The sequence below is a fragment of the Cololabis saira genome, chromosome 1, assembly GCF_033807715.1.
Source record: "Cololabis saira isolate AMF1-May2022 chromosome 1, fColSai1.1, whole genome shotgun sequence".
NCBI lineage: Eukaryota > Metazoa > Chordata > Actinopteri > Beloniformes > Belonidae > Cololabis > Cololabis saira.
Window position 1 is genome coordinate 16169484 of NC_084587.1, and position 22479 is coordinate 16191962.

At 41.6% G+C, this 22479-nt stretch overlaps 1 protein-coding gene across 1 annotated transcript; it reads left to right on the plus strand.

Annotated features, from left to right (window-relative positions):
• The first annotated feature begins 1114 nt into the window (after window positions 1-1114).
• Window positions 1115-22334, plus strand: polq (polymerase (DNA directed), theta). Its single transcript, XM_061711461.1, has 35 exons — window positions 1115-1361; window positions 1507-1576; window positions 2006-2493; window positions 2586-2821; window positions 3277-3453; window positions 3550-3680; window positions 3768-3924; window positions 4277-4388; window positions 4490-4691; window positions 5383-5524; window positions 5653-5799; window positions 5882-6094; window positions 6204-6346; window positions 6422-6611; window positions 7087-7229; window positions 7456-7649; window positions 7965-8089; window positions 8485-8728; window positions 9665-11135; window positions 11221-12745; window positions 13542-13676; window positions 13756-13952; window positions 14657-14864; window positions 15754-15947; window positions 16038-16166; window positions 17012-17186; window positions 17339-17462; window positions 19552-19652; window positions 19759-19841; window positions 19926-20027; window positions 20118-20229; window positions 21260-21384; window positions 21517-21652; window positions 21742-21848; window positions 21985-22334. The coding sequence occupies exons 1-35, from the start codon at window positions 1312-1314 to the stop codon at window positions 22096-22098; spliced, it is 8202 nt and encodes a 2733-aa protein (XP_061567445.1). The 5' UTR covers window positions 1115-1311; the 3' UTR covers window positions 22099-22334.
• The last annotated feature ends 145 nt before the right edge of the window (window positions 22335-22479 follow it).

Below are 22479 nucleotides of genomic sequence, written 5' to 3' on the forward strand. Positions count from 1 at the left end.
GACTCAACTGCGCATGCTCTATGGGCCTCATAACGCGGAAGTAAACCCGGAAGTCAGGAACTTTTTTCGGCGTATGCGACAGGCGGGCAACTTCCATTGAAAAGAACGGCAGCCATTTTCCTGTCCGGTATCCAGGTTAATATACTACATCCATGGGCCCCACCCATGCAGCTCCGTCCACCGGCAGCTCTGTCAGGCCCCGCCCATCGGCAGCTCACAGAGGCACAAGATAAAATAAGTATAAATTAGAGGGGAACTATTATGGCATCTAATACCTATTTTAAACAGGTCTACACTGGGTTACACTGGGACACTCCGAGGAGGACCCCTTGGGAAGTGGACACAGGGGCTGGAAGCAGAGTGCGCGCATGGGACAGAGGGGGGCGTGGGCGGGACTTAAAATGAAGGCATCTGATTGGTTCTTTCCCCCCTGCCAAGCCTCTGGGCCTCTGACCAATCCGTGCCATTCGGTGCGCAAAAAACAGATTGGTTAGAGTTTTTACAGGATTAAAGCTGTCAGAGAGGTCGGATTTTTTTTCTTTCCTTTTTCTGAACACATTATTCACTGGCTACTCTCAGGATGGAAGGACAATTTCACCCAGTATAACAATAAATGTTTTTGAATACGATTACAGACTATACCTTTAAATGCCACAGCCTACCAGTTGTTGCTGTCCATCCCTTAATGACCAAAGTCTAGCCATCTTTTGATGGCTACTTCCAGCAGCATAATGCACCAAAGGTTAAAGTAGGGTCACAAAGCTCAAGTAATCTCAAACTGGTTTCTAGAACATGATAATGGATTCAACAGACATCAGATTGCAATCCAAAACAGCACATTTGGGATGTGGTGGAACGAGCGAGTCACGGATGTGCAGTTTACAAATACATATCTGCAGCAATTGCATTATGTTATAATTTCAGTATATGCCAAAATCTCTAAGGAATGTTTCTGAATCTACGTCACTCTTGTTATAAATTTGTGTAATGTCGTCTTAGTACAATAGTGGCGTTGCAGTGACATTAGATGTGGAACTCCGTCGGAACTTAAGTAGGCGCACCCTGCATCCCGTCGGACTGTTTTATTGAAACACCGCTGCAGTGTTCCCGGCGGTCTGTTTGATTTCGGATTTGTTTACTTCGGATCGTTTATCCGAAAATATAATCCAAAATATTTACTTAGAAAGTGACGCTCGTTTTCAAAAACATTAAATACAGTTTATAAGCCTGGGTAAAGAGTTTACATATATGCCATGTTAAATAACATCCACTTTCTCCAACGTTTTTTCAAAACAGTACAACTTTTGCGGCATGAAAAAGAAGAATTACATGGGACAGCACCAAATCAAAAAGAAAACAAGGTACGTTTAGATAACAGTTCCATTTTAGGGTTGTTTCCGATTGATTTTAAACGATTTCCCCCCGTTGCCTGGAAACACTCCTCAATAAAATAACATGTTTTAAGACAGTCGTGCCTGTATTAAACTACTTTTTTTTTGAGCACAGCATCCAAGTTGATGATAAGCCTCCAGACCAAACAAGAAAATTGCAAAACTTTAATGGAAATAACCACATGGTGAGTATTTCATTTCATTTCATTTCATTTATTCCATTCATGGTATATCTTCTTAATAATGTTGTACAAAATTCCATGAAGTACACACTATCACCATGAAAGAAAAGGAGCAGGAAGAAGAAAACTTATGATACCTGCCCCTCTCTGTTAATACAATTGCATTGACTTACTGAACGCCAATCTATCTATACATATATTTATAACAAGAAAACAAACAAAAATACCACTCTTCTATCTATTTTTTTCTCTTTCTCCTTCTTCTTTTTTGTAGGCACTTATCTTTTCTTTTTTTAAACATTTGTCAATCAGTATGAATCATTTGTGAATCAGTATGATTTGGAGGTTGTGGTTTTTGTTTTTAACCTCTTAAGCTTTCTAGATAAAAAAAACAAAACAACAACAAAGAAACCCATTTATTTCCTATATTAGGGAGGAGGAGGTGTCATCACGCTGTGTCAAGCCTCCGTAGCCCTTGATGAAAAGATGCCGCAGGGGCTTGATTGTTTTGGTCCTGTGAAGGCTATAACCCTCAGAAACAGACATGCTCAAGAAGAACCAACATCATCAACTGCCTTTGCTCCTCCACGCCCTCTTGCTTCAACTTCCTCCAGTAAAACAGGGAGGGACTCAGTGCAGATGAGGGAGAGGGCATCTCTTCAGCCAACACACATGGTACCCAATGCTGCTCCTAATTCTCAGGAGAAAGACTGCCAACGTAAAAGCAACTGTAAGCGCCCAGCATGGAGAGCCGGTTGCAAAGACCTTGCTCAGAAACTTCTCTTCAGTGAGGACTCTGATAAAGTGGAGCCTCCTCAGAGAGAGCTTGAAAACAACAATCCAACGCATGGCTCCACCTGTGCCAACACTCTGTCCAACAAAGAAACTCAAAGCAGTCAGAATGCAAAAAGCTCCAAAAAGTAAGCCTGTCGAGCCGTCTTTGAGTTTAATTACAAGTGTTTGTGCTTTTCTTTTGTTTGCATTTTCCTATTTGGTCTCCTTGTTTAAATAGGCAGAAGTTCAGAAGAAAGAGCTCTTCTCCTAGAACGGACGAACATGGATCAAGTAAAAACACAGATCCACCTCTGGATGTATCCACGAACTACATCTTGTTCAGCCCCACCCGTCTTGCAGCAGCTATGAAGAGGGCTAAACTCCAACAATCAACGCAGAATCAGTCTGCTTCTGTACTCACAGTCCCTGACGGTTTGGAGTTGAGCACCCTTAGTACCACTCTACCCCAACCAGGTGAAGTATTTCCAGTACATCTGTAAAGCATTCTTCTTTTATTATTCTCTATGTCCTCATTTATATTTCAAACACTCTTCGACAGGGCTCCAAGGCATTTCTTTTTACACTTTCATTTCAGTTCAATACAGTCTTTTGATTACATTTCCAGACTAACTAGCCAAAATAAACACAAGTTGTTTTTTTTTATATATATTATTTTATTGTTTTTAAAATGTCTGACCTATAACAACTTGGCAACTCAAATTTCAATATAAATGGCATAAATAAAATAAGTTTAAATTTCATTAAATTGACCAAATAAATAGCACAAATTATGAATAAAGAACCTCAAAATGAGTTTACTGAAAAGCATTGCACAGTAAGCCTGGAGTTTTTGACATAGGTGATGTACAGTTGACACTAGTGAATAGTTTGATTAAACAATACAAAGACAGTTATTTTCTCTGCTGCAGGCATTGCTTTGCATGCTCCTACAGAGCCAACTGAAATGCTGCTGTTGTCCAGCTGGGGTTTACCAAAACCTGTTCTTGAACGCTACCGAAAGCATGGAGTGACACAGATGTTCGAGTGGCAAGCTCAGTGCCTCGCTGTTGGACAGGTTCTACATGGAGGCAACCTGGTGTACTCTGGTAAGAAACTCAGCATCTTTACAGAGTGATTCATTTTATCAAGTAACCTTCTCCTTTTTTTAGTATTTTTCAAAATGTATTTGTCGTTAAATTCAGCTCCTACCAGTGCTGGAAAAACTCTGGTGTCAGAGCTGCTGATGCTGAAGCGTGTCCTGGAGACAAAAAGGAAAGCCCTCTTCATTCTGCCGTTTGTTTCTGTGGCCAAAGAGAAGATGCAGTACCTGCGGGTGAGGGAGAGGTGGACACAAAAATGCGACCGTGTTTTTTATGCCACGTCAGTAGTATAGTAGTAATTGTCTCTCCTCCCTGTGTAGAGTGTATTTGTAGAGGCTGGAGTTCGTGTGGAGGGGTACATGGGCAGCACTTCAGCTGCTGGAGGGTTCAAAGCGCTGGATGTGGCTGTTTGTACCATAGAAAAAGCCAATTCTCTAATTAACAGACTCATTGAAGAGGATAATATGGGTCTCCTCGGTGGGTCATCTGCTGCATTTGTGCATGAATGAAGTAGTAGTGAATTTATTAATAATCTACCTGACAGGAAAAAAAAAACACACCATCTGCTGTTTCCGACAATTTTCTCTTTTTTTCTCTTTTATACCACTGCATATTGAATATCTCTTCTCAAATATATCAATATAATTAATTTTCTTTACAAGTTTGCCTTGAGCTCTTGTATTTTTCTGTTTTTTCATACATTGAATAGAGGTTGGAAAGGCATTACAGGACTGCATTTTATAAGATCAGTTGATTCATTTAAAGGGCAGCAGAAAATACACAAACAATAGATGATTGATTATTGATTATCGTATGTTTGTTGTGCTAGGAATGGTGGTGGTAGATGAGTTACATATGGTTGGAGATTCTGGAAGAGGTTACCTGCTGGAATTGCTTCTAACAAAAATCTGCTACATTGCACAAAAGCAGAACACCACAGGGTCAGTGTCCCTTATTTTTTGGGGTGTAACCATTTATTTGATGTGCCTTTTTTTTTAAAGTCATATTCTTCTGCCACGTATGTTAATTAGTCTTTCTGTAGGTCTCTCTCTGAGGGCGTGCAGATCATTGGTATGAGTGCCACTTTGCCGAACCTGTCCCTCCTGGCCGACTGGTTAGGTGCAGAGCTTTACCAGACGGATTATAGGCCCGTACCGCTGCAGGAGCATCTCAAAGTAGGCGGCAACATCTACGATAAGACCTTCTCCGTGGTGCGCCAATTCACCCCTGCAATCCAAGTCAAGGTAACTGGGGCGGGTTACAAACCAGAGATAATATAAAGTGTGTTTCCACAAGCACTGAGAGGTCATGTAGCATGGAAGTAAAATCACAATGACTTGAAAATCAAAGATGAATAAGAAGAATATATGCTCATTTGAAGTTGCTGACATTTGTAAAACGTTAGGAAAAGCGTGTGTGTTTACATCTGTGTTGGATCACCTTTTCTTCATATAACAGTAGAAGCGTTGCTATGGTTTTGACATGAATATATTTTCTCTTTCCAGCTTGATAGAAGATTTTAGCAACTCAATAATTCTTAACCAAAGTTGTTTTATCCTTCTGTTTTTATTATGAGCTGAATATTTTCAATGGTTGACAGGTCTAGATTTTTGGCATCAAAGTCAAATTGAATATATATTAAAAAAAAAAAAATAAATATATATATATATATATATATTTATTTATATTTTCAATGCTCAATGAAATGTAATACTTGTTCTTATTTTGCATGGCATCTCGGTTTTTATTGTGAACGATGATTGTATGCATTTGTTTTGTCATAAGAATAATAAGAAGAATAAGCTTTATTGGCCAAGTATGAACATGTCAGACAGGGAATTTTTTTTTCTTTTTTTTTTCGCTCACTGACATGATTTCCTTGTGAACAGCATTATAACTGTATTTTTTAAAACTTTTTTGTTGTTGTTGTTAAAGGGCGATGATGACCACATTGTGAGCTTGTGTTATGAAACAGTGAAAGAGGGCCACTCTGTGCTGCTGTTTTGCCCGTCGAAGAACTGGTGCGAGAAACTGGCAGACACGGTTGCTCGACAGTTCTATAACCTCAGACGTTCTGGTATGTGAACTTCAAATACATTTAATATTATGGGGTGAAACTGTTGATTGTATAAAGGATCACTTGTATTGCAGTTAGTGATATTTCTGCACATTGAACATCGTTCTTTTGCATCATTTTCATTCTAGCTTGTGAGGGGGAAGCAGAGCCTCAGCCAGTGTGTCTAGATCAGGATAGGCTTGTGGATGTAATAGCTCAGCTGAGAAGAACTCCTGCCGGTTTAGACCCCATCCTGCAGCGCACTGTGCCGTGGGGGGTGGGGTTCCACCATGCCGGTAAATACAGTCACACACCTTTTATCATTAACAGTTCTTAGACTGTTGTCAGGGTGTAAGATCAGGTTTCAAAACCCTGCAGGTTTGACTTTTGACGAGCGTGATGTGTTGGAGGGAGCTTTTCGTCAGGGCTTGATCAGAGTCCTAGCCGCCACGTCCACCCTCTCTTCAGGGGTTAATCTTCCAGCTCGCAGGGTCATCATTCGAACGCCAACTTTCAATGGACGTTTGCTGGACCCGCTCACATACAAACAGATGGCTGGACGAGCAGGAAGAAAAGGAATAGACACCACAGGTATTACCACTCTTTACCACATATTACCACATCACCATTCTTGATATTCATTACTTTGGGTGTCTACTTGAGTTACTCTAGCATTATATTTTTTATTATTCCTCATCAGGTGAAAGCATGCTTGTTTGTAAGCAGGTAGAGTCCAAAAAAGGTATTAGTCTCCTTCAGGGTGCTCTTCAGCCGATCAGCAGCTGCCTGGTGAGAAGGGAAGGCGACGGTGTCAGCACAAGTATGCTGCGAGCCATCCTGGAGGTAACGGTCCCTAATGTCAATACATTCAATTAATCCATTCTTAAGGACTCATTATTTTGCCATTTCAACTCACAGATAATAGTTGGAGGTGTCGCCAGCACTCCACAGGACGTGGGCTTGTACGCTTCATGCTCGCTTCTAGCGGCCAGCATGAAATGCGACAAGAAGAAAGCATCTAAGGAAGAGAGCAACAAAGGAGCTATTGAAGCCTGTGTGGAATGGCTGATGGAGAATGAATTCATTAGTATCCAGAAAAGTGGACAAGGTAAATCCACAGTTGGGACTTTTTTTTTTAAACTGAAAAGATCACTTCTACACGATGAGCAAACTTTCCCAGTCATGTGATAATAAGTGATAATTTAAAATAGTTCCCCCCACAATTAAGCAATATATAGCTTATGAAAGAAGAAAAAGATCTTTAGTTAACCATGTATCCTTTGATCATAGCTCTTAAGCCTAATAGGGATTATTCCAGTTCAAACAGATCAAATAAATACTAGAAAACAATGAAACTGCAAACAATGTATTTTACCACATTCAGTATCATATAATTCATATTCCTTATTGGAAGAACCTCAATGATGTTCTTTATTAATGTCATGTTTGTCATTTTGATAACACCTTCTTTATGTTAATTAATGATTTAAGAAATATTTTTCCTATAAAATCAATCACTTTTGCCTCAAAGCTAACATTTATTGAACTTTGCCTCACCTGTTCTGATGTCTCTGGTCTTTCAGATGAACAGTATTGTCCAACTCAGCTGGGTGCTGCCACGCTCTCTTCTTCCCTCTCTCCTCCAGAGGCTTTGGGAATATTTGCAGATCTCCAGCGGGCCATGAAGGGCTTTGTACTCGAAAATGATTTGCACATTCTGTATTTGGTAAATATATCTAAACTTTATGACAGATCCTCTGGTGAGTGTGTGCTCATACATACTCATACATCCTATTACGTGTCTATAATACACTCACCGCCCACTTTATTAGGTATTACTGGTATATCTAATAAAGTGGTGAGGCTAGTTTTCCAAGTTTAATGACCCAAGTTGGCAAATATTCTTTTGTGAAGGTCACAAAAATCTGAAATCCTGTGTTTTGATTTCTCAGATAACACCTTTATATGCAGAGTGGACCACCATAGATTGGTATCAGTTCTTCTGCTTGTGGGAGCAGCTGCCGTCATCGATGAAGAGAGTGGCAGAGCTCGTGGGCGTCCAGGAGGGCTTCCTCGCACGCTCCGTCAATGGAAAGCTTGTTGCAAAGACAGAAAAGCAGCATAGGCAGATGGCTGTTCATAAACGGTAAAAGACACATTTGTTTTTGTTACTGCTATATTTATACACCCTGTCTCTTTAAAAAAAAAAAAACGTAGTAACCATGCAGGTAAATAAATCAGTCATATGGTTTTTAAAACCCTTTATCAAAAGTAATATTTGAACATGTTGATATTATCGGTACCTGAACAATATACTGAGTAAAAAAAAACAAACAATCATATAATGTACGTTTGTGAAGCCTGTTAAGCCGTTCATGTGTTTTTTTCTGTGTGTTAAAAAGTTCAAAGCTTTTACGTCCTTCCTTACTTCCTTACTTCCTTCTTTCAAATCTTTTCTCAGGTTTTTCACTACTCTCGTGCTACAAGATCTGGTCAGTGAGGTACCTTTGGGAACAGTTTCATCCAAATACAACTGCAACCGTGGGCAGCTACAGTCTCTCCAGCAGTCTGCTTCCACATATGCAGGTACACGTTTAAAGTTGCTGCCGTCATTTTGATGGCACAGAGCACAATGTCTATGAGGCCAGCCACATAAGTATTACAATTCAAAAACACATAGATATATTAAATCACAACGGTAATAACACATTTAACAACTCGGTACAAAAAGCAGGAACGCTTTTGGTATGATAAACATTATACTGTTGGCTTATACATGTATATATTTGTGTATATATTTAGAGTCAGCTATCAAGTTAGCATGATGTCAGACTCAGAGGATAGATACCTAAATGTTCCTCATATAAAGTTACTCTGGTTCCACATTCCTCAGATGAAGTTACTCTGGGTTCACATCATATAAATAATCCTTCAACCATCAGCCGGAATCTCTGAAACCTATTTTGCCCCTGTTTCCTCAGGTATGGTAACGGTGTTCTGCAAGCGTCTGGGCTGGCACAACATGGAGCTGCTGTTGTCCCAGTACCAGACCAGGCTGAGCTTTGGGGTCCAGAGGGAGCTCGTGGACCTGGTCAGGGTTTCCCTTCTGAACGCAACACGGGCCAGAGCGCTTTACGCTCAGGGTCTCTGCACCGTTGCAGAACTAGCCAGGGCTACCCTGGCCGATGTGGAGAAAGCCCTGAGGAATGCAGTCCCGTTCAAGAGGTTGTGTTTTATTGAAATGCAAAGTTATTTTTGAGGAATTATAGTGTGTAGAGAAGATTTGCTCAATTTGCTGCCGTTACGAAATTATTGAACTAGAAAAACCCCACTTCCAAATATGCCTCACACCGAATCAGCAAGCTTAATAGGTTTACCAATGAACTAATGTTTTAGTTCAATTCTTCTGGCAAGCATACCAGTCTTAACTAGGCCTGTATTGAAAAAAATCGATTTTCCGATTCTAAATCAATTCTCATATTAATTCCTAAAAATCAATTCTTATGTCTAAAGATCAATTTTTTTTTTTTTTTTTATTTTTTTATTTTTTCCTCTCCCTCTATCTTTTTCGCCAGGTGAACTTTAATCCCAGTAGTCTAAAATGATTTGTTTACTGCATGAACTGTTCCAATTTCTTTCTTTTTTGCACTTTAAATGGATATTGAAAGGCCTGTTTGAGTTATTTATTTCTTAGTTATTTCACAATAATTATTGTGAAATTATTATTTCACTAGTTATTTTACAGTCATATAATTCAGGCAACAGCTCAAAAAACATTTTAAATAACACTAAGCCAAATCAATATCGAATCGGATCGAATCGAATCATGATAATCGATTCTGAATATTAAGAATCGGAATCGAATCGATTCTTGACATTTGAATCGAGTCTTAACATAGCTACAAATCAGTTCTATGTGATTATTTTCAGTTTTTCAAAAAACTACAGCTCTATTAACACCCCCTCACCTTCATTACCTCACCTTATATACCACACTGCAGCTATAAACGTATACCAATCTATTATTTTCAAATAAATCAGGCAGATTGCAGTTAATCTCTCTTAAAAGAACTTCCAAATCACACAACGTTGGAAGATTTCCGCTGCTGTCCACATGTAACATGTAATGTAAATGAGTCTCTTTCCATCTTCCTTCGTCAGCTCGAAGCGTGCGGTGGATGAAAGCGAGATGGAGGCGGCAGAGAGAAGAACGCTCCGCTGTGTTTGGGTCACCGGAGGACGAGCTCTGACCGAACAAGAAGCAGCCGTGGAGATAGTGTCCGAGGCGAGGCTCCTCCTCCAGGACGATCTGGCACAGTTAGGAGTTCGGTGGGATCCAGCAACACTTCCTGCAGGAGCTCCTCCCGCGTCCAGCCCTGATGATCCGTCCACCGGAGGGTCAGACACTTCTTCTGCTTCCTATCTGAGTCCACATGAAGCACAGAGGGACGAAGGGCGCCACAAGAGTGGAGTCACTGGCAGGCAGAAGGGAGAGACTGAAAAAGATGTTGAAATTGAGAAGAGGATGGCAGAGGAGAGAAATGCAGATGAAACAGTAGACGGACAGACAATCAGTGAAGTTCCTCTAAAAGGAGCCAAAGAAAGAATGAAAGCACAGGAAAATAAACCAGTGCGACATTGCACTGGAAGCTCAGAAGAAATACAAGATAAAGGGTCAGAACAAGAGGGGGGAGAGGACAGGGAACCAACACCAACAGAGGGAGAGACAAATAAAGAAAGCATTTCCGTAAGATCAGAGAATCCTCATTTGAATCCACCTGCTGCTGCTGCTGAAAGGAGCCTAACGCAGGAATTGGCTGAGATCCTTTCCAGTCCCTTACCTCAACCACCGCCACAGCCTCAGTCCTCGCCTTATCTGGCGCCACCACCGCGCTTTAGAGCGCCAATATGCCGCTTAGAACAGCAAACAAGGACAGCAAAAGGGAAGCACATCACAACGCTCACTGCCTCACCTTTGCATCCAGGGAGACTCGAGCATTCCAGAGCCTTGAGCAAAGTTCTGCATTCCATACGATCTGAAAAAGGCCCTCAAGATATAAAAGAGCATGCTGAGGCATCCAACTCAGAACCAACAACTGTCCCAGCTCCCGCCCCAGCTCCCGCCCCGGCTCCCGTCCCGGCTCCCGTCCCGGCTCCCGTCCCGGCTCCCGTCCCAGCTCCCGTCCCGGCTCCCGTCCCAGCTCCCGTCCCTCTACATGGAAACACCCGTTCGGATCATCCAGACTCTTCCTCGTCCGTCTCTCGCGCCTCTGTTCCCATGTTCTCTCCCGAGGCCAAACGAAGAAAGATGGCCCCCGTCGAGGTAGATAAGTTTTCATCACCCGAGCTATACGCAGGCGATAAAACAGGGGAAAGCTTTGGGGACAGTTTCGAGTTGGACACTCAGACAGAAAGAATAATGGTTCAACATTGCAGAGACGGCGCCGATGGAGGGGCAGATAATTTGATAGAAAGGCAAAACGGGAGAGATGAGGAAATGGTAGAAGCAGCAGTAGAGCAAGTGGAAAACACGGAGGAGAGAAGAACTGAAGTCCCACACGTTATATCTCCTGTATTTAATATTTCTCTGACGGACAGCCAGATGGAACGTCTCCTCAACACCAGCCACCAGGTAAGTGTCTGCCGTCGTCCGTGATGTAAATATCACTCATTTATAGCTTCTTCAAAAGTCAAAAGCTGCAGGGATGTTTTCACAGATATCCCCTGGTTCAGCTGATGGCGATGACATGGATAAAGCTGAAGATGATCATCGACCCGCCGATGCTAATAATGATGCGATATCTGAGAGTTTTAACAGGAGCAGCAGCTTTCTGTTTGACAGCTTGTACGACAGCCCTCAGCCTGCAGCTCCGGGGCCACACCGGAGTCCCGACCGGTCCGACGAAGACGCATCTGCAAGTCGGGGGGTCGGAGTGGAGTGCCCTCTTCCATCCACGCAGCAGAGGAGACGCAGCGAGGTTCTCGCCAACCAGGAAGCGGAGGAGCAGGAAGCGGTCCGCTGGGGCGAGTCCTTCTTTAACCTGTCGGAGTGGGGCGACTCGCTGTTGGTCGGGGAGCACTTTCTGGAGAGGCAGAGTTTCTTAGGATACACTGAGAGAACTGAAAAAGAGAAAGAGGTCCAGCCTGCAAGCAGCGACCACGATCCATCTGAAGAGCGGCGGTTAACTTCCCCGTCTGGACCGGGCCGGGAACAGCTGCCACTTAATAACACCGGTACTCAAAACCAGTGTGATAAAGAACAGGCTTGCACTAGTACAGCACATGCTAAAACGTGTAAAAAGGTTATGAATGAAGACTTTGTAGAAGGGAGGCGTAGAATAATTACTGAAGGAAGTGAAACTGGAAACAAGAAAACAGATGAAGAGCAAGAAAAAGAGGAAATTGCTGTTTTATTTTCAAATGATGGCGTTTTTAAAAATGCGCCTGCTTTTGAGTGCAGTCCTGGTTTGCAGGAGATATTCGACCGCTGGCCCAGCATGTCGGACCAGCCTGGCTCCGCGGCCTCTCAAGCTGCTGCCGATCCAGCAGCACAACTGGGCCGAAAGAGGAAAAAGCCACAACAGTCGGATCCTGCAGAGAAGGACTCCCAACCCGGAGAAATGGAGAACGTGGCGGAGAGAGCTGGCTCTGCCGCTGACCTCATCCCCCCAACTCAGGAAAGACCCCCCGTCACACCGAGAATAAAACTGACCACCTCGTCCGTCCAGTCACCCGTCAGCACTCGGCCACTTAACCAGTCAACTCCCTCCGACCATTTTCAAGGAAATCCAGCAACCTCAAATTGCCCCACGTCTCACACAGGAAGCAATAATCATCCATCAGCAGCTGCTTTGGCCTCCGACGGCAAACGGGAGGCAAATGCGATACCAAAAAAGGAAAGGAAGTCTGTCACAAGCTTAAGTTCAAAACTTAAACCCTCGGCACAGATTAGCGAGGGCATCAACCTTCCCAGAGAGCACACTTCTCCTCCCGCTCCCCCTTCGGACACGGCGTCCCCTGCGGCTCCTGAAGGCTTCACTCTGCAGTTGTCCCAGGACGAATCGCTCTGTTCCAGCAGCTCTGGGACGTTCTCCATCATTGATGTGGCAAGTGATAGGCGCCTCTTTGACACATTCATTAACGAATGGAAAACAAAGGAGCGGTTCTCTCTGGCTTTGGCCTGTGAGAAGAGGGAGCACAGACAGCAACCAGAGGAGGAAAAGAGAGACAAACACAGGAGAGGTATTTAAAAGACACATTATCAAACATAATCACAACATAAATATTTTAATGCCTTTTTTCCTCTTTATAACCAAAACACAGCCAAAATTAAACAATAAACATAATAAATCATGTTTTTTTTTTGTTGGAAAATATTTTTTCTTTAATTAATGACATTATCAAAATTAATTGAATGGTTTGATTAACAATGAGTTCAACAACAAAGCTAATTAGATGTTCTTTAAATGAATAAATACATCTATTAAATGAATAAATAAATAAATAAATAAATAAATACATGAATAAAATAAAACAAGTATTAAGAGTTTAGACTGAACCATCCTTCATGTGACAGGCGTAGAGCACTTTTTTTTTTGTGGGGACAATGTCTGTCTTTTTTTTTTTTTTTCCCATGTTTCTTTATCGGGTAGTCCATGTAATGCATATTACACAATAAACATTTTTTTAAAGGGTTCGACAGAATACCCCGTTTTATATTTTACCACACAAACAAAAAAAACAAGTAAAATAAATAAGGACACAAAACTTAACATAACAAACACCCCAAAACACACACACTGAAAAATACGTAATTGTAAACAGGTCCCAAAGTAAGTACCAATTACCAATCAAACTCTGACTGAAGACAATAGTAATAGGAAAAATAAAGTAATAAAATAAAATACAGGACACACAGAACAAAAAAAAAAAAAGATATATATATATATATATATATATATATATATATATATATATATATATATATATATAAATCATGTTTTGAATGCCGTGTCCCCCTTGCTTTCCTCCCGTGCAGCAACAGCAGCTCATCCGTGGCCGGAGCATGGATTTCCTGTAAGGGACAGTGAGGGACTTGTGTTGACGGGACTGGCGGTCTGCTGGGGAGAGAGGGATGCGTACTACGTATCTCTGCAGCAAAGGCAGAGCCGAGGTACCGGCAAACTCGTGCATTTCCTTACACACAGCTATTAAATGTCTTTCCTTCGTTCATTCTGTCTAATACTCGTCAGGTCTGAGTTCCAGTTTGGCTCCTCCTCCGCTGGATGATGATTTGCCAGTAAGTGAAAGGCTGGACAAGGTGAAAGCCCATCTGAACGGACAGTCTGCTGGTCACCGGGCCGTAGAGACGTACGATATCATCACGGTGTACAAGACTCTAGTTCTGAGCTGTGGAATCAGCTTGGAGGGAAACTGTGAAGATCCGAAGGTGAAAACACAAGAGTAATGAAATAAAAGTGCACTAAGCATCACAAGATGGTTTAGAGTCTGCTGCTCTGTGTGTACGAGAGAGTGGTTTCAGCGCACCAAGATTTGAAAAGTTTTAGAAAATAAAATATCCTTAGAGGCCCATGGGTCTGGAAATAATCTTAAATGTGTTTTCATTAAATTAATCTATTTTTAATAAATGTAAAAATACAGCTCTGGTGTAGATTTTAAATTCCAGCCAGGCCTACAAGTTAGTAGGTTTATTGTGGTAACTGAAAATATAACATGGATTTCCGGCAAGTGCACGGCAAATAGTTCCTAAAGAAGTCCAGGGAATCCTGTGTAGCAAGCAAAGCTGGGATTTCTATCCACTGAAAATTGTGGCGGAACTTATCAAATCAGCATTAGGTGTATTAATGAAGATGAATTAGTGAAGAGACAAGATGTGCATTCCCGTAAATCTAATTCATCAATAACCGCTTTTCTGTTAAAAGAAGTAAAAAAGGGTTTCTTACATCCCTGCGGTGAAATACAGTACGTAACGAGCATTTCACAGCACTTGCTCACCCGTTCTACAAAGTCATAAGATCTTCTACAAACTTAGAATAGTTTTGATAAAGCCGTTGCACATGAAAACTTTGTTTCATTTGATGAAATTTTCTTGAAAAATATCACAACGCAGCAAAGTAACAGACATCTCTGTAGGTTGCGTGCTGGCTGCTGGACCCCGGCAGTGAAGAGAGGACCATTTCCAACATGGTGACGGTTTACTGTCCTGAAGAACTACCTCTGCTGGACGGACTCGGAAATGCACATTCCTACTGTCCTCGGGTGAGGGCAGCGACCCGGAGCGTGCTCATACACGCCGCCATGAAGCACCTCACTGGTCTGCTGGACGCAGACTGCCTCCTAGGTACCAAAAAAGCTCTCTTTAAAACCTGTGGTGTCTTTTGGGAACTAGTATGTCAGACAAGTGGAACAAATATCAATGCAAATATATAGATCTTGCTATGTTGGCCGCCAGGAAATGTATAACCTTAAATTGGAAAGAATCTAAACCCCCAGTATTAGTCCATTGGTGGAATGAACTCTCAAGCTACCTTACACTTGACGATATTTATTACAAGAGTAAAGGCAGATCCTCAGACTTTTTAAAAATATGGCAATCTCATACAGAATTTGACTTTAAGAATTCCGTAGGTCAATGTAAGGCATATTGACAATGATAAGACCTAAGTGCAATAGTTTGTATTGTTTTGTTGTCGTGTTTGTTTTAAGTGGGGTTTTCCCACCGTTTATGTCTGTTTGTTTTGTTAGGTTTTTGGTTTTGTTTTCGTTGTGTTTTGAGGGTATATATTTGGATATAATTTTGATTCTTTAACGGACCAGCCCCAACTTAGGATAAGAAAATAATGACATTAAGTGTTTCCTACCTTTTTTTTTTTTTTTTTTTTTTGATAAGTCCCCTTCATCAAGAAGTAGGGTAGGAATATGATTTAACTATTTAATTATTATTTCAGAGTCATTGATAGAACGGATATGGTAGTACTATCTGGTATTTTCAATTAGTGCAATGAGTAGAATTTTTGGTTAGTATATTTGGCATGATTATAGCACTATGAAATATGTTTTGGTATGTATGGACTTTGACTTTTTTTTTTGGAAGTTGAGTTGTGGGGGTTTTGTGTTCTATGTATCTAAGGTATACCCCTCTTTTTGTGGTTGAAAATATAAAAATACAATAAAAAAAAAAAAAAACCTGTGGTGGAAATGAAGAATTACTAACTGTACATTTATTTTAGATTTATTCAGGAAAATCGAGATGCCTTCCCAGGTGTGTCTGGCCCTGTTGGAGCTTAACGGAGTCGGCTTCAGTGTGGAGGAGTGTGAAAGACAAAAACACGTGATGCAGGCCAAGCTCTCGGCGCTGGAAGCCGAAGCTTACGGCCTGGCCGGGCACAGCTTCTCCCTCACCAGCGTTGACGACATCGCACAGGTCGAGACGCTTCTTTTTCTTGTTCCTACCAGACTAGTGACGCCTCGGATTCCCAAACTCACCGTGTGTGTGGTTGGATTGGTCCTCTAGGTGTTGTTCTTGGAGCTCCACCTGCCTCCCAATGGAGACGTGGATGGACCGAAGAGCAAGAAGACTCTGGGCTACACCAGGAGAGGTGGAGGCCGAGTACGGCTCGGAAAGCAGTTTAGCACCACCAAGGTGAGACCCTTTGGTGTTTTACTGAATTATTTCCGGGGGTGTATCCAGTACTCGAGTTGTAAAAAAAAAAAATCAGGGGGGATGGTAGATTTTATCATATGGGGACAGATAATTTGTGCTGATTACAAATAATATAATATATATTACAAATAATAGCACTGACCAAAACACCTGCAGAAATACTGCAGGAATGACATAGCAGCAGTTAAATGCAGCCTTCTGTAAGCTTTAAATATCCACTGGGCTTACATCAAATACATCAAAACACAACAATAAAAAACAGTTTTCTGAACTTATCAATATGACTCTGTCCTTCACAGGATAAGTAAAATGGATCACTGCAAAAACTCAAAATCTTAACAAGAATATTTGTCTTATTTCTAGTTAAAATGTCTCATTTTAGTAAAAAAATCCCATTACACTTAAAACAAGACTCATTAACTGGAAAAAACAACAATTTTCACCTGTTTCAAGTAGATTTTCACTTAAAATAAGTAGAAAAATCTGCCAGTGGAACAAGATTTTTTTGCTTGTAATGAGAAGATAAATCTTGTCCCACTGGCAGATTTTTCTACTTATTTCAAGTGAAAATTTACTTGAAACAGGTGAAAATTGTCAAATAAGTTGTTTTTCTGGTGATGACTCTAAATTGAAATAGCAGTAAAACCACATTCATTGATGAAATGACATAAGGGATGGAAAGGGGGGATGATTTTGACCGTTTTTATTTCAGGGGGGGATGCCATCCCCCCTCATCCCCCCTCAACTCCAGTACTGGGTGTATCTGATCAATCCTTTCATGTGTTGTGATGAGTCAGACCCCAGATGTTTGTTTCCCCCGGTAGGATGTTCTGGAGAAGCTCCGTCCACTCCACCCGTTGCCAGGTGTGATATTAGAGTGGAGACGGATCACTAACGCTTTGACCAAAGTGGTGTTCGCCCTGCAGAGGGAGAAGCAATACCACCCCACGCTGGAGATGGACAGAATACACTCCATCGCTCAGACCCACACTGCCACAGGTAAAACACACACACACACCACTATTATACCCACAAGTGATGTTTGATCTCGTCAAATGTCACTGGAGTCAGTTTTATCTTGCGATTGTAAAATACAGGTTTGTTTAAGGTCGACGTAGATCCTTCAGTGACCGACTTTACTCTGTCTTCAGGTCGAGTGAGCTTCACTGAGCCCAACATACAGAACGTCCCCAAAGACTTTGACATTTACATGCCGACCGTGGTGGGGGAGAGTCCTCCTTCTCAGAATGGCGTCCGCACGACGTCCAAACCAGGGTGAGTTCCCGCAAGTTCCTCTACTCATGATCCACCTCGTCTTCCTCTATATCCTCAGTCTTGGATATAATATTGAAAAAACAAACAAAAAACGAATGTAGAGGAAATACATCTGCGCCTGAAACAAACAATTTGTCATCACCACAATCAGCTGCTACTGGTCGCCACCAAAACACGACCAAAACACAAAGGTGACAGAGCGCTTGCCGCGGCAGCCCCTAGACTGGAATAACCTGCTGTTTCATGTTCCATCTGCACGATCACTTGAAGTTTTTAAATCAGCTTTAAAAACACACCTTTTCTCCCTGGATTTTGATTAGTTGTAGTAAATTTTGGCAAAATCTTATTTCAAACATATTGTAATTTTCAATTATTTTACTCTTATTTTTATTTCATTGTATTCTTGTATTTTGTACTCATCTTATTCTATTTATTTTATCTTTGTAATATATGCCTTTTATTCAGCTGTTTTAGCTGTACAGCACTTTGGTCAGCCTCGGTTGTTTTAAACTCTTCTCTATAAATAAAGATTGAGTTGAGTTGAGCACCATTTGACTCCATGTCAAAAAAATGCTTATTTGTTAGATTTACTATTATCGATAAGTGTGTTGGTTGTTCTACTATCTCGTAGATATTTGTTTATTTTCCCGGATCACTGTGTAGCACCATTTCTGGGTTTAAAAAGTGAGAATGGTATTGAACAAAAGCCAGGCGTGAGGCAACTGTTGATCCTGTCCGTCATTTATTTACAGTCTATACAGCTTAATCCAGTGTTTCCTAATCCTTGTTGGCTCATATTAATTGATCATTAACAGGCTTGTGCTGATATTGACACGCTGATGAGGTTATCCATTCATTGGAATCACGTATGTTGGAGCAAGGCAACATCTGCAATAGTGGATGGTTGCCGTGTTTCTGTTTGCTGCATTGCATACATAGTGAAAGTGGCGATGGATGAGAAGAACTTTTGAACTTTAAGGGGGGACATTGAGAGGACGGAACATCATTTCCTGCCTACATCCACCCCTATCAGTTCCTCGAGGCCGTACCAGGCTGTGCTGAAAAACCAAAGACGGGCACCTGCCGTGGCCTCGTAGAACTTCCCGAAAGTGGAGGAACAATACAATGTGGAGGAACAATACAATGTGGAGGAACAATACAATGGTTGCCTGGTGTTTCCTGGTAATGGAGAACAACCACGGCCAAGTAAAACTAAGCCAGACCCCGCCCCTCCGCTTAAGGGCAGTGGTTTCCAGGGGACAGGACTGGAAAACACTGGTTTCATCAGTGCCTGCAGGAAAAGTCCTGTCTGTCATGGGAGCTCTGGGAAAGTCTCATGTCCTAAATAGTATCTAACGTCCATTATGATTTGAAAAGTCTTCATAATTAACTGAATTACATGTTATGTGAGTGAGGACTAGGGATGGGCGGTATGGACTAAAAAATTTATCACGATAATTTCTGGCATTTATCCCAATAACGATAAAAATGACGATTAAAAAAAATACAAATTCAACTCCACCTTTGTAAATATAAATCTATCACCACATTCAGTCTTTGGAGCCCCCAAAACACTGCTCTAAAAGATACTAAATGCTATTAAACATCATCAATGGGAATCTTTCTTTCTTTCTTTTAGGCTCATGTCTATCTATCTATCTTTCTTTCTGGCTCATTTCCTTCCTTCCTTCCTTCCTTCCTTCCTTCCTTCCTTCCTTCCTTCCTTCCTTCCTTCCTTCCTTCCTTCCTTCCTTCCTTCCTTCCTTCCTTCCTTCCTTCCTTCCTTCCTTCCTTCCTTCCTTCCTTCCTTCCTTCCTTCCTTCCCTCCTTCCCTCCTTCCCTCCTTCCCTCCTTCCCTCCCGTACGTTGTGCGTCGATTTAACGCAGAACCATAAATCAGCTTCACACAAAAACGTCATCAACGGGAATTTATCATTTATTCATCATTTATCACAATATCGCCCATTCCTAGTGAGGACGCACCAAAGGAAATATAGTCTGTTTGAAGTTGGCTGACCGGAGCTAAGATGAATGAAAGTGGTCTGAAAAGGATTCGTTGCTAATAAAATGTTTAACACTGTTGTTACAGAAGAAGGAGGTCGTCTGTTGTGCCAAAAGTCCCAGCTGGACCTGCGAAACAGGGCCCAGCGTTCTCCGTCAGCATGCGGCATGCTTTCATTGCCTTCTCAGGTCTGAATGATGAGACAGTTGTTATTTTTATTCTTCTGTAATCATGAATCCCTCCTCCGATGATTGGATCTCAGACCCTGCCGTGTTTGTCTGTTCTAAACCTTAGGAGGAATGATATTAGCAGCTGATTACTCCCAGCTCGAGCTGAGACTGCTGGCTCACCTCTCCAAGGATCAGCGCCTCCTGCAGGTCAGTGACAAACCAGGAGAAACTACGTTAACATTTCAGTCCGTTGACAACGTGACATCCCACGAATCCCTCTGATTTTACAAGGTGCTGAATGGAGGAGCAGATGTGTTCCGCTGCATCGCCGCCGAGTGGAAAAATATTGACCTAGATTCTGTGCAGGACGGCCTCAGACAACAAGCAAAGCAGGTCCAAACAGGCGGCCAAATTGGATAACAATGATGGAGTCGTAGGCTTTTACTTGTAAACTCATGTCAGTGCACCTGTGTTGGTTGGCAGATTTGTTATGGGATCATCTACGGGATGGGAGCAAAGTCTTTGGGCGAGCAGATGGGAGTGGAGGAGGATGATGCGTCATGTTACATCGAGAGTTTTAAATCCAGATACAAAGGTATTGTATACTTAGAGCCACACCTGAAGTACTAATGAATAATCAAATACAAGCTTGTGTGATGAGTTTTACTAACTGCCACAGCGTTTTTTCAGACCGCAGGGTTGTGATGGGTAATCGGCTGCCACTGAGATACAGTTGATTAATAACAAACACTGATAAATCCTGCTGACAGCATAATTAAGTTCATGTTTTCTTTTCTTTTTTCTTCTCGGAAGTTGTAAATTCCAAGTAGTGAATGAAGCATCACAACAACAGACATCTGTTGTCCATATAAGCAATAGTTATTTGTGTTAGGGTTTTATATTAAAATAAAATTGAACAACCAGAGCCATTTGAATGTTGCTGAGATTGTCCCTGAACTCGGGATCAGATCAGACCATTTGTGGCCAAACTGCAGCTTGTCAGAAGGAGTATTGTTATTTGTTTAAATATAAATTTGGATTTGGTGAGTGCTTAGGTGAGGAACTGGATGGTTTGTACTATTGTACCATGTACTTTGAAGGTTGTTGAGTGCAATCTGTGTCCAAATGTACACTTGCAAGATGTGGAAAGCTGTTATAGGTCTCAAAAACACACATTGCAGAAAAGAGGTGAAGTCAAGCGGCTTAGTCCAGCCTTAAACAGATCTGTCTAGTCATGATTGATTAGGGGTCTGTTGTACTGTATCTCTGTAGTATTTTGATTGTAGTATGATACAGGGATTTCGTTAACTTGAGGAAAACCTTGTCAGCTTCTAAAAGAAAAGGAAAAGGTCTCCCTTTTATGTTTATTGATCCTGAAACCGTTCATGGGCACATTAAGACCAGCAGCCGGACTGGGAACAACTTACCGGTAAACCCAACCTTAAAACAGTCTCGGGAATGGTGCACATTGAGATTAAGCATCCTCTGTTTTTATCTTTCCAACACCAGATGAATGCAGAGCCATTCGTGTCTGGACCCACGTTTGAATTTATGAAATCTGTGAAAGAAAAGTAACTCAAACTGCCATTCTGAAAAAGTACATCTCTGTCTTGTCTTCTCTCCAGGAATAAATAGTTTTCTTAAACAAACTGTGAAGAACTGTGTAAAGGACGGTTATGTTAAGACGCTGATGGGCCGTAGGAGGTATTTAGCTGGAATCACCAGCACCAATATGCACATCAAAGGACATGTAAGTATGTCGGACCATCTTACGTGCCTCATCACAGAGGCACGTATCAGATAAAGTGACATAAAATTCATGCAATGGGTTTCTTTCCCCCCCTCAAATTCATTTCCTCCTGTCTTCTGTCTGCTCATTCAGGCAGAGCGCCAGGCCGTGAACACAACCGTGCAGGGTTCAGCGGCTGACATTGTAAAACTGGCTACTGTTAACATCCAAAAACGGCTACGAAAAACTTACCCGACAGCGCCGCTGTCACACCAACACACATGTGCAGGTAATGTCAATGTGTTTGTCTCCTTATTCTTTTATTTTGATCATATGCAGAGAGGTTCACATTTAACACTGTAATAAATCACCGGGCAGCATATAATCAACGCAGAGCGGGGAGATCGCAGCTCAGGGGAGCCTACTTCGTCCTGCAGCTGCACGATGAACTCATATACGAAACCACAGAGCAGGACCTCATCCAGGTATGGGAGTTGGTGTTTGGAACATGTGCTAGTTTGAATAATGGAGAATAAATCGACACTTTTCCACGAGTTTATTCTCTCGTGCATCGTTAAGAGTGCTGAGAAACCTCCTTTGTCATCCAATCTTGTCCGTCAGGTTGCACAGATAGTCAAGCGGGAGATGGAGTCGGCGGTGAAGCTGCATGTGAGGCTAAAAGCCAAAGTCAAAGTTGGACCCAGCTGGGGAAACTTGCAGGACCTGGATATATGAACCAAATGTTTAACCATGAAATCAGGAGTGATCCTTGTCTTTGTTTTGTAATTTATGTGGATACTATCATTTGCACACAATTTTTAATCATTACTCTCATCTATGAAATGTAAAATGAATATAGTTTATGATTTTACTGTTAATATGCACAAGCCTTTAAATATGCATAAATCAATTTAGTAGTGTGCAGCATAATTAAAAGTATTGTATACCAGCAATATTGGGATATCAGATGTTATGTAATAAATTTAAAAAATGTGCAAGTTGAAAAGTTTGATTAAAAAAAAGACTTTCTTGAAGACGAACTCTTACATTTTATTGGACCATTGGTTGAGCTGGCACAATGTCACGAGAACATCCATTAGTTATCACCGTCTCATC

Bases quoted from the DNA above. Each gene is read 5' to 3' on its own strand.
- polq (XM_061711461.1), top strand. From the start codon at position 1,312: ATGAAAAAGAAGAATTACATGGGACAGCACCAAATCAAAAAGAAAACA. The intron at 21,653-21,741 runs GTAATGTCAATG...ATCACCGGGCAG, and splicing joins ACACCAACACACATGTGCAG to CATATAATCAACGCAGAGCG. The intron at 21,849-21,984 runs GTATGGGAGTTG...CTTGTCCGTCAG, and splicing joins CAGAGCAGGACCTCATCCAG to GTTGCACAGATAGTCAAGCG.